We start from the raw sequence: 15,374 nt of genomic DNA, 5'->3' as shown, positions 1-15,374 counted from the left end.
GGAATAACTTATTGCGAGTTTGAAACGCTCTATCCCCCACCCCCTTTTCCCCATTGGTTTGGGCAATTTTCTATATTGAGGTTTCATAGGAATGCATTATTATCGCATTATAAGAGAACAACCTGGTCCAGTATAGTCACTGTTACCTGATGATAAATTATCATGTGTTTTTCTAAATTGTACGTGATGATAATCTGCAGAAAAAAATTGTGGATTGTATTATTGATTTCCTTTCTTTCCAGTCTGCATTCTTCAGTTTTTGAAGACAGTTCTAAGACATAACTTCATATCTCCGTTGCTTATTGTTACTGCTACTAACACAAAGAATCGACCCCTACCAGATCAGGATGCCTTGTTGTATCCATTCTCTTATCAACAGATCATTTTGTTCTTTTTTCATCTACAGAACTTTCTAGTTCAGGTAAAGATATTACTTCCACAGAAAGTATTAAATGCTGAGCATCATCTTTATTTATCTATTTACATAATGTGAACATAATTAGTCAGTATAGAATTGTTGAAACAGCAGACATCAAACTTTAATCCAATTATTTCAGTTATTCAAGGGTCTATCTCAATAGAGTTCCTAAAGGTCGCCCCCGGGTAACAAATGGGCACTGTTTTTATGGATGTCTTTGCCTATTTTATCCATGTTGAAAATACACATTAATCACTCGATTACTACTTTCATAGAGAGAGACAAGGACTTTGGGACTTTTTGCCTTCCATCACAGTGAGGAGGTGCCTGGTGGACTCACTGTGGTGGATGTTAAACTGTGTTATTGAGTGTGTGTTTTGTTATTTATTCTATGTTATGACTGCAGGCTAAACCATTTCGTTGCACTGAAAAGTGCAATGACAATAAAATTGAATCTGAATCTGAATAGTATTGTAATGAATGGCAACATAAATTTGATTTAAACCAAGAACAATTACTAAAAGTGGAAAGAAAAAGAAAACTACTTATGTTGATCATAGGAATGAAAGTGTGTACATCCATTGGAATTTTGAATTCAATAATATTAGGGGAGCTCATTTGCATGTATGGGTTTCCATAAGTCAAGCATTCGTAGCCCAGGGACGTCCTGGGTGTTATTTTATATTTTAGGTACTGCCATTGTAAAATTATATACAAACTGTCCTGCCAAGTACAATTGGCCATCCAGAAAATGTTCAAGACCAGGAGAATGTCTCTGGTTCTAAGTCCACTTTGATTTGGCATCTCCCTTCCACCTCTCTGACTTGTTGGGAGTTTTGTTGGTCATCCAAATGATGCTAATGAAACATCATCTTAATGATGAATTAGTTCTGCTGAAGTTAGCTGCAAATGGGAATGAGATATGCGAGGGGTGCTTGCAGCTAAGTAAACATAATGTTCACACCGCTTGTCTCAAAGACGTAACATAAAATTACATTAATAGACATATCTGCATTTTACAGTTAAATGCTACATTTTAAATACAGGGAGATGACCTTCTTTTCTGTTCTGCAACTGGCTGTTTGGAAATACTGATGGAGTACTTGCACAATAGGGACCAGGCCACAGGTAATACTTAATGTTGAAAATATAAAACAGGAACAGAAGATCTTAGATATGCTCATTAAAATGCTTCTACTTTGTTTGATGCCAAAGGTGTTAACTTTTCCAAAGTGAGTCCAATACCTTACAGAAGCACATTTTTACTATAACTTGCCTAGTATTACACAGTACTCCGAACTAAACACGTCATAGTTTCCTTGGCCATGGAGAGCACAGTTTAGGCAAAAACTTGTTCTTGACAGTCCTTTATGATTTATTGAAAAGCTAGGTTTGATGAGCATTACCTGCTCTTCAGACCTGTAGCTTATTGTCTCTCACCAACTTTTGATTCATTTGCCACTAACCTGCACAAAGGGCTGATACACTGTAAGAAAGAACTGCAGATGCTGGTTTAAATCAAAGGTAGACACAAAATGCTGGAGTAACTCAGCAGGAGAGGCAGCATCCCTGGAGAGAAGGACTCCATTAGCCACCAACATGCCTTTTGGAGATAGGAGGAAACCCGAGCGTATGGAGAAAATCCACCCAATCCAGTAAAAATACAATCTGCATATACAGCTAGCATCCAGGGGCAGAATCAAACACAAAATGCTAACTGCTGCACCACCCTGCTTCTCATGTGTCCTCACTAAGATTCTCATAGGTGGGTTTTCTCTGTTTTAATAAATGAATGTCAGATGGGTGCTGCTTCATTCTTCTTTCCTTTATCCTCTACTTCACCTTTTGCAGTGGTTTAATAAGATATGACGCCTCTCCTCTTGAGAAGCTTCTCTAGGTACGATAGGTTATCAGCATTTCTTGGTTAATTAGCAAGAAGCAAGTTCAACATTTCTTGGAAAGATTTAAAAATAAATGCACTCTGGATATTTTGCGACAGGAACATTTACTAATCTAATCTCTGAGTTCCTCAAACTTAAGATCTCCTTACTTTCATATGTCTCAGCCGATCTTGGCAATAGCCACACCATATATCTCTAAGACTTGATGTCTAGTAGGCAGTGAGCAAAGAACTAGGATGTCAAGCTTCAATTCCACTGGCCTTCACAGTAAGGATCATAAAGCACAAGTGTATTTAGGGTTACTGACTAGGATGGGAAACTATCAAAAACAATTTATGTGCCAGTCATTGGCATGATAAGATAACCACCCAGCCTTCTAATAAGCACAATGCTAAACATTTGGAACCTGATATTGATGCAGCACATTGTCAAGAAACCTATACAACAGTGCAATCTATGTGATGGCAATATTAGCATTGGGGTTAATTCATCACAAGGTAGAAAAAGGGCCAATCTTCTGAATATATTATAATGAATTTTAATAATGTACAGAGTGAAAAATATGCATTATGTTAAAAATTTGCTTTTGAGTGTATTGAACCATATACTGTTTGTTTAGTCTGTCATGTGATGTCACAGCCCTGGAGTCGATTTCTTCTTTTCACATTGGTGAATACTGCAGAGAGCTGCCGTCTCAATTCTGGCTTCCTCAGACTTCTCTCTGTGGTAAGAAACATTAACATAGGTTTAACCAAGTCTCACAAGGGGGCACATCTTGGCTATTACTATTTGTCTTATGAATGCTGTGGGAAGGAACTGCAGATGCTGGTTTACACCAAAGATAGACACAAAATGCTGGAGTAACTTAGTGGGACAGGCAGCATCCCTGCATAGTAAGTAAGTAAGTAAACTTTATTTATATAGCACATTTTAAGTCAACTTGCATTGACCCCAAAGTGCTTCACATAAATTAAATAATAAGTTCCATTGCAAACCATAGAAAAAGGCTTAAAATTCCCTTGATTTTTTTAAAATAAATAAATAATAATAATAATAAAAAGAGGGTAATAAATAAATAAATAAATAGATAGAGATGGATTTTTAAAAAAAAGAATAAAAAATGGACACAACATATTATAGAGTTCAACACAAACGTCCCCCCACAGCAGAATCAAAACATTTCCACTGTGGGGAAAGGCACCAGAAAGTTAAGTCCTCTTCCTCTGTGAAACACCCGAGGTCAGGGCCCATCTGTGGCCGTGCAGCCAGTCCGATGATTTTCAGGGCCCTCTTGCCGTAAAGATGGAACATCGGCGTCGGGTGAAACATTCCTCAGCGGCTTGGAAAAGTCTGGAGCGGCTGTCCCCTCCCCGGAGACCGGAGACCGCGGCACTTGTAGTCCTCAGGCAGCGCCGGCTGGAGCTCCGACCCCGGCGAACTCGATCCCTGGCTCTGCGGCGCTCCAAATCCAGCGCCGCCCGCGGCCGGACGCCCGCAGCCACAGCTCCGCGATGTTGGGAGTCGGCGGCCAAAGCGCTCCGGAGCTTAGAAGGAATGCATAGAAGGAATGGCTGACATTTCGGATCGAGACCCTTTATGAACTCATTAATTTTGTGGCCCATTACTCTTGAGACTGGAATCGTATATATTCCAGACTGGAGAAGGATGTCAGAGTTCCTTCCCTAAAGAATATTACTGAAGCAGACTGGGTTTTACCCAAAACTGATAGTCATTATTGTCCCTATTTTATTATTGAATTAAATTTCCAGGCTGCTGTGATAGGATCTGAATTAATTTTGGGGGATTATTTGTGCAGGGTTCTGGTTCACTAATCTCGTAATCAAACTACTAGCCTGCTGTGCCCCTGCACAGTACATATTAAATATTCAAAGGTAATGAATACCGTATCAATTTTATTTTTTATAAAAGAGCGATGTGTCTACATTGCCAGTCAAGACCAGAAGACAACAGCAAGTTTTAGGTACAAACAATTGGCATGGGAACGATCCCTTTAGCCCAACGTTCATTCCAACTATCAATCACCCGTTTACACTAGTTCTTTGTCATCACATTTTCTTACCCATTCCTTACACACCAGGGCTAATTTTACAGAGGCCATTTAACCTAAAAAAAACTCATGTCTTTGGGATGGGGGAAGAAACTGGACCAGCCGGAGGAAACCCATGCAGTCACAGGGAGAATGTACAAACTCCACAGGTCAGGATCAAACCTGCTATGAGACAGCAGAGCAACCGGGAATTGTTGGTCAATATTTTCAAAAACACATAAATATATAGAACTAGGCTAAGTGGGACCCGTTGGGTCCCAGCATCACACGGGAGGGCTGATCCCCCAACGCAATATTCCACCTCTCCACCAATTCCAATATTGCTGGCCAGTGGGGGCGTTTCTGGAGCGCTAGTATGTGTGTTGTGGGTCAAAGGGACAGGCTTCCAGAGGGCTAGTATGGACATTGTGGGCTGAATGGATTCTTGGGCTGGCAGCTCAGTCACTCTGGCCGGGCAGCTCAGTCACTCAGGCTGTTGTGCACTGAAGGAACTGGTTTCCAGAGGGCTAGTATGGACATTGTGGACTGAATGGATTTTTAGACTTGCAGTTCACTAAGTCATGGGTGGTGGGCTGGCACTTCAGTCACTTACAGCTGGTGGGCTGGCATTTCACTTACTCATGGCTGGTGGGCTGGCAGCCCAGTCACTCACAGCTGGTGGTGGCAGTTCACTCAGTCACCCCTCTTCCCTTCTCCCCCCCCCACTCTGCTCCATGCCATTCCCCTCCCCCACACGCATTCAGTCCATCTCCCCTCAATCTCCCCCCATGCACTCTTAGTGGCTCTCCACACACACACGCATTCACACAGACAGACAGACACACACACACACACACACACACACAGATACTCAGACACTCACGCACACACACTCAGACACACATACAGACACTCATACACAGAGACAGTCAAACACTCATACACAGACACTCACACATACACACACTCATACACACATTCACACACTCATCCACAGACACTTACACAGACACAGCAACTCATACATATGCACAGACAGACGACGCGCACACACACTTTAGAAGCAATAGAGATACTATCTGCAAGCATTTTAGAACCAATAGATATTTTTTTGCAAGTTTTAGAACCAATAGACATTTTTTTGCAAGCTTTAGAACCAATAGTCTTTATTTTTGCAAGCTTTAGAACCAATAGTCATTTTTTGCAAGCTTTAGAACCAATAGACATTTTTTTGCAAGCTTTAGAACCAATAGACATTTTTTGCAAGCATTTTAGAACCAAAAAAGACACATTCTGCAAGCATTGTAGAACCAAAAGAGACACTTTTTGTAAACATTTTAGAACCAATAGACACTTTTTGCAAACATTTTAGAACCAATAGACACTTTTTGCAAACATTTTAGAACCAAGACACTTTTTGCAAGCATTTAGAACCAATAGACATTTTTTTGCATACATTTTAGAACTAATGGACACTTTTTGCAAGCATTTAGAACCAATAGACATTTTTTTGCAAGCTTTAGAACCAATAGACATTTTTTTGCAAGCATTTTAGAACCAATAGACATTTTTTGCAAGCATTTTAGAACCAATAGACTTTTTTTGCAAGCTTTAGAACCAATAGTCATTTTTTTGCAAGCTTTAGAACCAATAGACATTTTTTTGCAAGCATTGTAGAACCAAAAGAGACACTTTTTGCAAACATTTTAGAACCAATAGACACTTTTTGCAAATATTTTAGAACCAATAGACACTTTTTGCAAGCATTTAGAACCAATAGACACTTTTTGCAAGCATTTAGAACCAATAGACATTTTTTGCAAGCATTTTAGAACCAATAGACTTTTTGCAAGCATTTTAGAACCAATATACTTTTTGCAAGATTTTAGAACCAATAGACATTGTTTTGCAAGCATTTTAGAACAAAAAAATACACATTCTGCAAGCATTATAGAACGGAAATAGACACTTTTTGCAAACATTTTAGAACCAATAGACATTTTTTGCAAGCTTTAGAACCAATAGACATTTTTTGCAAGCTTTAGAACCAATAGTCTTTATTTTTGCAAGCTTTAGAACCAATAGACATTTTTTGTACTTTGTAATTTATTTATTTTAGGGACAGTGCATATTAATAAACATTTACATGTAATACGCAAGATTGTAGCCAGTAGCTAATTTCCATCTTTAGTCCCTCTGGTAAACAAGGTAAACACATCACAACACAATCAATCAATAAGAAAAGAGACAAAACAAAAGACAAAAACAAAACAAAACAAACAATAAAGTAATGTTTAGCCTGCAGTCATAACATAGAATAAATAACAAACACTCAACATAGTTTAAGTCCCAAAGTCATTGTCTCTTCCCTCCTTGCTCTCCCTCTGCGCTGAGGCAATCCAAGCCTCCGATGTTGTGACCCCACCGGGTGATGGTAGGTAAGTCCCGCGGCTGAATCCGAGCTCCGCAAACGGGCCGGTTCAAACTCCGCGGCCCGGGGCGGTCGAAGCTGCCGAAGCTGCCGTCCTCCAGTCCAGAGGACGCAGCTGTAGTTGCGGGAGCTCCAGAAAACAGAACTCGAGCTCCCGATGATGTTGTCCACTGGCCCGCGGCCGAGCCTCCGAGACTCCAAAGTCAGGTCGGAAGTTGGGTCGCACCGCAACCACAGCCCCGAAGTCGGCCAGCCTCGCGTTGGTAAGTCCTGGCTCTGCCTCCGCAGCCTCGAGGTCGGTCGCAGTTGGAGGCCGCCAGTTCCGCGATAGGCCTCAGCGCAGACGGACACAGAGACGGGGGATACGTCAGGAAAGGTCGCATCCCCCCCAAAGGAAGAGTCAAAAAACATGTTACACCCACCCCCCCCCCCCCACACATACACAGCTAAATAAACCGAAATAAACTAAAAACGGGACAAAAGAAAACAAAAAACAGAAAAGACAAACGGACTGCAGGCGAGCCGCAGCTGCAACGCAGCGCCGCCACTACACTTTGCAAGCATTTTAGAACCAATAGCCTTTTTTTTTGCAAGCTTTAGAACCAATAGACGTTTTTTTGCAAGCTTTAGAACCAATAGACATTTTTTGCAAGCTTTAGAACCAATAAACATTTTTTGCAAGCATTTTAGAACCAATAGACATTTTTTGCAAGCTTTAGAACCAATAGACACTTTTTGTAAGCTTTAGAACCAATAGACACTTTTTGCAAATATTTTAGAACCAATAGACACTTTTTGCAAGCATTTTAGAACCACTAAGGGCACTCACATTTGAGTAGACATGTGTTCAGTGTTATTCACAGCTCAAAGAAACGTGACCCTCGGCCTTCCTCCATATTTAAGAGTGAGTGAGGCACACCACTTCCTGGTTTTATAGTCCCTCCCCCCTGCTGCCAGCGGGGGCAGCAGAGAGAATGGGGAATTTTGTAAAAACATTAATATCTCTGTCATTTTTCATCCATGGGAAAAATCCTCGGCACACATGCGGCAGAGGGGGGCTCTGAGCAAGGTGGCCAAAAATGACGGCCGTAGGTGGCGGCGTTCTTTCGGAAGTCGCAGCACAGACGGCCAAAAGCGGTCAAGAACAGAGATTTAGTAATATAGATTACGGTCAATATCGCCAAAATGTCCCCAATTGACACTCCCTCCATTTGATCAGCTACGTTCCCCAAGATAAAGTTGTATACTCCCAGCAAACCAACAAGGAGCCTTCTCGAATATCTTCCCTCGATCTCTGATTGACTGAAATAACACTCTGTACCCTTCTCCATGAGTCACCCAAGGTTTCTACATTGTTACCTTTCATCAAGTCAATAAAGCAATGGTCTTAACAGTAAATACCCTAAAATTATACAGAACCCAATCCATTAGTTACTACTATTATAATAGTCTCTAGTTATTATTTTACCAGATGACATGAATCATGATTATGGTTTATCGACTGGATATTTTCTTTCAACAGTTCCTGAAATATAACAGTAAGAATATTGTTTTTGAATCTGATGTGAAGCGAGTCCTACAGATGGCAGCACAGCTAAAATTGGAAGAATTGAGCAGCGACACAGCTGAGGCTTTGATCAATTTTCTAAAACAGGTGGAGTATATTCCGATGTATTCTCTAATTAATTGGCTTTTGCAAAATCTATATGGTCATTTCTAATAAGTAGGTTTTGCAAAATGATTTTGTTAACTAACTGCTAACTGATTTGGCTGAACCTGTTTTGAATCAGAATTAAATTTAATGCCAAATTTCTAAACACTGTTTTTAAGAGGATGACATAGCTAAAGCCTGAATAGTTATCAATAAGACTCACCTTCAAACAGTACAAATAGAAACAATGGCTTTTTCTTTCTTTTTTTCTATTTATATCAAAATTGTAAATAATTGTCATATTTTCAGTTATAAATCAGACAATAAAATAATCATTTTTTGTATTCAATTTTTACACTGAAATCTGGTAGAGCCCACCCGCTTATTTATGTAATCAATAACAAATTTCAAAAAACAAATATCAATCTAATTACCATTAAAATTGGCGATTCTTCACTATTACTTATCACTTCAGCCTAATAGACAATAGGTGCAGGAGTAGGCCATTTGGCCCTTCGAGCCAGCACCACCATTCAATGTGATCATGGCTGATCATCTCCAATCAGTATCCCGTTCCTGCCTTCTCCCCATATCCCCTGACTCCGCTATTTTTAAGAGCCCTATCGAGCTCTCTCTTGAAAATATCCAGAGAACCCTGTGAATTCCACAGACTCGCCACTCTCTGTGAGACAAAGTGTTTCCTCGTCTCTGTTCTAAATGGCTTACTCCTTATTCTTAAACTGTGGCCCCTGGTTCTGGACTTCCCCCAACATTGGGAACATGTTTCCTGCCTCTAGCGTGTCCAAGCCCTTAACAATCTTATATGTTTCAATGAGATATCCTCTCATCCTTCTAAACTCCAGAGTGTACAAGACCAGCTGCTCCATTCTCTCAGCATATGACAGTCCCACCATCCCGGGAATTAACCTTGTAAACCTACGCTGCACTCCCTCAATAGCATGAATGTCCTTCCTCACATTAGGGGACCAAAACTGCACACAATACTCCAGGTGTGGTCTCACTAGGGCTCTGTACAACTGCAGAAGGAATCTTAAATATCAGAAAAATTATGTAAATTAGTCTTTATCGCTGCTTACTCAGAAACAAGGTGCTTACTACTGCTCATTACAGCTGAGTTACAGAGTTGAGATAAAAGTGACTGTTTTTGACGATCAAGTCAGCCTTTGATTATGTGTTCAACTAATTAGTCAGTGGAAACGTATTCAGTCGAGATCATGAGAACAAATGCAAAATCCTTTGATATATTTTAAAAGCTATTCCTCTGCTAGGTTTAGTGATCGCTATTGAATACTGCTCACAGGAATCTATCCGTGCACCTACATTTGCCATTTTGGCATTTTCAGGTGATATGTGCGGCGGGAAACACGTTAGCCCCAATTTAAATTCCCCGTGGGGCTTGTGTAACACATGACCAGGGCAAAGAACGAACTGTTTGGCCTCTTGACTAAAGATTGGGAGATCGTAACTCGGACCTTGGCTGCGAGGCTTCTTTTGGTCTCCTTCCTAGATCCAGTAGAAAAATGTTTGGTAATCAAAACAGAAAACACTGGTGACACTCAACATCAATAGAATGAGAAAGAGAGTTAATGTGTCAGATCAATAATTCTTCTCTGGGATGTTGCTGACCTGCCAAATTTGCAGATTTTCAGAATCTATCACTTTTTTTTCAAGAAAGTGTAGTTGGCTAGCAATTGGGAGGAAGGATTTGGGCCACAGCTGGAAGCTCAACAGAATGATCCCTGGCATTCGGATTAGTAATAGAAGAGGCGAGGGGGTGATGGTTGCAATTAGGTAGTCAACTCATTCAACTATTCTTGCTCTTCTTGACAGTACCAAGCCTTTAATGGCCTTGCCCATGTTGGTATACAAGCAAAGATATCACATCAGCTTTTCGTATTGCCCTTGGGTTAAAATTTCAGTTATCCCTCAATGATATAATTCAGGAACCAATCTTCATATCTATTGCAGAATGTCAAGTGCAAGGTATATCATCTGCCATCAATAAGACAAGTAGGATCAGCATGGATGAGTCTTTGTGATAATTTCCATCACATTCCTGTTTAGTTCCTTCACACTCATATACATTTCCACCATAAAGACAGGGTTGAAGTCTGCCTGCTGTACAGCTGTTTTGATTGATTGAATGTTATAGATTGACTGAGCTTCAAGATCTCAAGTTTGTGGACTGCTATGTTCTGAGTCAGCCTGTCTCATTTTATATAATGCCTTTTGCAGCCCTGAGGTAAACAAAGTATTTTACAGCTTTAATCTAGGAAACACAGTAGCAATAATGTAGTCTAATGACGTTGGCTGAGATATATTGGCCAATACACCAGAGGGAGCACCTGTGCTCTTGTTCAAAATTGTGCTGCACAACCTTTGGCATCCATTTGAGTGGACAGATGGAGCCTTGGTTTAATTTCTGACCATCACATATGAAGTATGCTATATGAAGTAAGCTGCATTTTAATTTTGTGCCTCTGAAATGAACACAACACAATAGTTCAGAGAAAAATGAGTACATACTAAGGTGCAAACGGCAGTGACACAAACTAACCCTTTGAGCCACAATTTCCACCCAGGTATGTGCGTGGATGTCATTTAAGAATTGTGTCAATTCCATCTATGATGTATATTAAGCCATTCTGACTTGAGATACATAGTGTGTGTAACCCCTATAGGTTTCCAGCTTCAAATGTTTTAATTTACTTTTTAGTTGCATCTACAAAGTGGCAAACTGTTCAATATGGGGCAGAAGGACATGGAGGTTGTCCATTCCTTGTTGGAGGATCTAGAGAACAGAACCTCAACTCAACCTGATGCCATGAAAATTATGTATCCTTTGTTTTCTATATTTTTACACGCCAAATAGAATGACGCTAGCAGTTTGGAAATTATACAATAACTTATTTTCTGTATGCCATGTTACCATATTAATCTGCTGTCCAGATCACATAGAATAAGAAGATAAATGCAGTCTTAAATAATTGAAAATAAAAATGTAGGTGTTAGAAAGCTGCAGTAAAATTTGGAGTATTGCCTGCTGTTCTAGTTCCATTACAGGAAAAATATGGAGACTTTGGAGTGGATTCAGACAAGGTTTACCCGAATGTTGCCTGGGTTAGTGTTTTGGCTAATCCATATCTCATTACAGACTATTTGTATCCTCTCTCGCAACTCGCTTTCCCATCTTTATTTTATCATCAAATACTACACTTATTTTTTTCATCAGGCATTAATAGAGGATGTATATAGTTGTAGGCACAGCATTGATCGATATGACACGCTGCTAATTATTACTTGCCAACTCCAAAATGACCCATTTACTTTGACAGTTGTCAGCCTATCCATGCTATTCTCAATGTTGTGACACTTCCCTGAATCATAACTTTTTACAGAACATCTTATTGAATGTTTTATGTGAATCCTAATATGCTGCATCTACTGATTTCCTTTTATCCACATTTCTCATTGTATCTTCAAATAATTCAAGTGTATTTGTCAAATATGTTTTCCCATTCATAAGATTATATTGAATTGGCTTATGGGAATCATTTTCTGAATGTCCTGCTACTGCTTTCTTAACAATGATTATCCACTCTTTTTCCCAATGACAGATGTCAGGCTAACTGGCGTATAGTTTCTGCTTTCTCTCCTTCCTTTCTTGAATAAAGGTGATACATTCCAGATTTCCAAAATCCAAGAAATTTTAGAAGATCACAATCAATCAATTCAGTATTTTTACAGATAATTCTTTTAAAATCCTGGGACGGAAAGCATTAGCTCCAGGGGTCTCCTAAGGAGCTTTAGTTTGCCTAGTTCCTTTACCTCAATGATAGTGATTGCTCTGACCCACCCCTGCTGATTTTCTACTACCGTTAGGATACTTTTTGTGTTATCTATATTTCCTTATTCACCGTATCAATTCCCACTCATCCTCTTTGGCACCAATATTTATTTACCTCAACTACACTGCTTCTTTATGTACTTATAGCGTATTTTTATTACCAGCTTACTCTTGTAATCCATCTTTAATGGTTTGAAATGTCGGTTGTAGATTTTTATAACTTTTGCAATCTTCCATCTTACACAAATCTATGCAACCATGATACTCATTCAATTTCATGGCATCCTTGAGTTCTATAATTGCAGTGATTTTATTTCTAAATGGAATTTAGATTTGTTGAATTTAATTTAATTTTGTTGAAAATTGTATCTCCCTTCATTGCTTATTTGGCATTTTTCATTTCAATCTGTTTTCACACTCCAGATTAGCTAATGGGCTTCTTGTTTTACAAATTGATTTATTTAAGTTTAATGCATCAGTTTTAGACTTTCAATTTTCCACTCTTAAACTGAATATGAAATTCTATAGGGTGATTTCACGAAAGGTCACTGGAGCGTAGATCCGCACCCACGTGACCGAAAATGTTAACTGGGGGACAAGCGTCACTTCCGGTACATGTTAGTGGATGGGAAAACACGCACTTTCACACCCGTTAAAAACATCGAAAACGGCCAGGTTTTGAGCTGCAATTTACTGAGCCAGTCGGGGTGACCGTGAGGCACAGCTACCTAAATTTACAGTCAAAAAAAAAGATAGAAACTAAGGTAAATACAAGAGGGAGCTGAAGGGGCAAAAAAAGCGGAAGTTGTTAGCGGACATTTTTCGTGGAGATTTAAAGATCCAAAATATCGGGAATTATCGCGTTTGCTCGCTGCATTTCATCAAAAGTGGCATTATTGGCTTTGTTATCTTTATTCATTTGTTAGATGAAAAGTATTAAAAGTTAGAAATCCTTCAGTAAAATTGCAAAATCGCCCATGGTTCTCGGGTGGGTTTTAACATGCAAAATGAACACGCTTCTGAAGCTACATTCACCATTTAAATATCCGTGAATCATAAATGCGTCTTGAAATAAATTTTACTCAGATGCAAGCTAAGGAATGGTATAATTGTCAGCTGTTAATTTGACAAAATCAGGACATTTTATTATTAGCCAAAAAATGTCCTGATTTTGTCAAATCAACAGCTGACAATTATACCATTCCTTAGCTTGCATCTGAGTAAAATTTATTTCAAGACGCATTTATGATTCACGGATATTTAAATGGTGAATGTAGCTTCAGAAGCGTGTTCATTTTGCATGTTAAAACCCACCTGAGAACAATGGGCGATTTTGCAATTTTACTGAAGGATTTCTAACTTTTAATACTTTTCATCTAACAAATGAATAAAGATAACAAAGCCAATAATGCCACTTTTGATGAAATGCAGCGAGCAAACGCGATAATTCCCGATATTTTGGATCTTTAAATCTCCACGAAAAATGTCCGCTAACAACTTCCGCTTTTTTTGCCCCTTCAGCTCCCTCTTGTATTTACCTTAGTTTCTATCTTTTTTTTTGACTGTAAATTTAGGTAGCTGTGCCTCACAGTCACCCCGACTGGCTCAGTAAATTGCAGCTCAAAACCTGGCCGTTTTCGATGTTTTTAACTGGTGTGAAAGTGCGTGTTTTCCCATTCACTAACATGTACCGGAAGTGACGCTTGTCCCCCAGTTAAAATTTTCGGTCACGTGGGTGCGGATCTACGCTCCAGTGACCTTTCGTGAAATCACCCTATATCACTCATCATCAGGGTCCTTTATTTTATTATGGCTTCATTAATTAATCTTGTCACATTATTCATGTGAGAACTAAAGAAATCTGTCCTGGTTGGTTCCAGAATTCCTTGCCTGGAGTACACTCAAATAACTCATCCTCAAAATTACACTTCCAAATACTTGCCGTGACACATAGGCTTAAATGAATCCTAAAGAGAGGTATGGCAAATGTGGTGCCCATGACTGCAAGAAATTGCCAAGAGTTGTGCATACAAACCAGATACCCCACTCCACAACTTCACCTATATTTCACGATACCTCAGGGAAACGGCACACCTCCAATCTCTTTTTTTTCCCTCTCTCCCATTGAGCAGAAAGTGAAAATGCCTGAAAGCAAGTACCACTGGGTTAAAGAACAGCTTCTTCCCTGCTGTTATTGACTCATAAACGGTCCTCTAGTATGCTAAGGCTGATAACCTGATCTTCCAATCTATCTCTTTCTGGCCGTTGCAGTTTTTTTAATTGACACTTTCTCTGCAGCTGTAACACAACATTCTGCTCTCTGTATATTTTCTCTTTTGTACTATCTGATGTACTTGTGTCTGGCATGCTATGCTTGAAAGCACACAAAGTTTTTCACTGTCTTAGTACTCATGAAAATAGTTCACCAATACCCAAGGAGTCATACATCATGATGATGCAGCATCATTGAAAAGAAGTATATGAGAAAAACAATGTTAATAAACTGTGTGTCACTTTGAACTGATACTTATTTCATTAGTCATTTGGGTATTTTCATTAACCATGCACCACAGATTTATTGGCAAACTAGCAGTCTGTCTGTCTGATGTCTCCGGCTGCCACTGGGAATAGGGAAATCAAATCAAGACTACATTTTCATTGTTATATGGATTAAACCAGCTTCCTCTTCACAAAATACATGTGGCTCTGGGAATTGGTGTAAATAAAATGTGATGAATTACACGTGACTGGAAGTAATAATTGTACCATGTTTTTGTTTAAATGCATCTATTTGTAATACTGCAAAAAAAGATTCTCCAGGCAAGTACGGACTGAAGTATGTAATTACAGTATTTGTAGAATGTATGGAAGAATTTGGTTTATCAGTCACGTGCTCCTAATAAAGAATATTGTAAACTGAACTTGGCCACTTTGCATTCTTAATTAGTTAAGCAGGATGTCATGGTACAAAGATAGACAGGGTGAAATCTTTAGATTTAATCCCTGGTCTGTGCTGATCACTGTAGTGGAAATACTAATGTTTTCAAGAGAAGTTCTG

At 39.3% G+C, this 15,374-nt stretch overlaps 1 protein-coding gene across 1 annotated transcript in view; it reads left to right on the top strand.

Moving 5' to 3' along the window:
* Window positions 1-15,075, top strand: part of mei1 (meiotic double-stranded break formation protein 1) — a 68,681-nt gene extending 53,606 nt beyond the window's left edge. The window contains exons 25-30 of the mRNA XM_033013129.1: window positions 243-421; window positions 1,465-1,546; window positions 2,939-3,045; window positions 8,320-8,451; window positions 11,186-11,304; window positions 14,890-15,075. Coding sequence (XP_032869020.1) covers window positions 243-421; window positions 1,465-1,546; window positions 2,939-3,045; window positions 8,320-8,451; window positions 11,186-11,304; window positions 14,890-14,947 — 677 coding nt within the window. The 3' untranslated portion in view covers window positions 14,948-15,075. The remainder of the gene's footprint in view (window positions 1-242; window positions 422-1,464; window positions 1,547-2,938; window positions 3,046-8,319; window positions 8,452-11,185; window positions 11,305-14,889) is intronic.
* The last annotated feature ends 299 nt before the right edge of the window (window positions 15,076-15,374 follow it).

Source organism: Amblyraja radiata, chromosome 38, assembly GCF_010909765.2.
Source record: "Amblyraja radiata isolate CabotCenter1 chromosome 38, sAmbRad1.1.pri, whole genome shotgun sequence".
NCBI classification, from domain to species: Eukaryota; Metazoa; Chordata; class Chondrichthyes; order Rajiformes; family Rajidae; genus Amblyraja; species Amblyraja radiata.
Note: the sequence above shows the minus strand (reverse complement) of the source record. Positions and strands in the feature narration are given on the sequence as shown.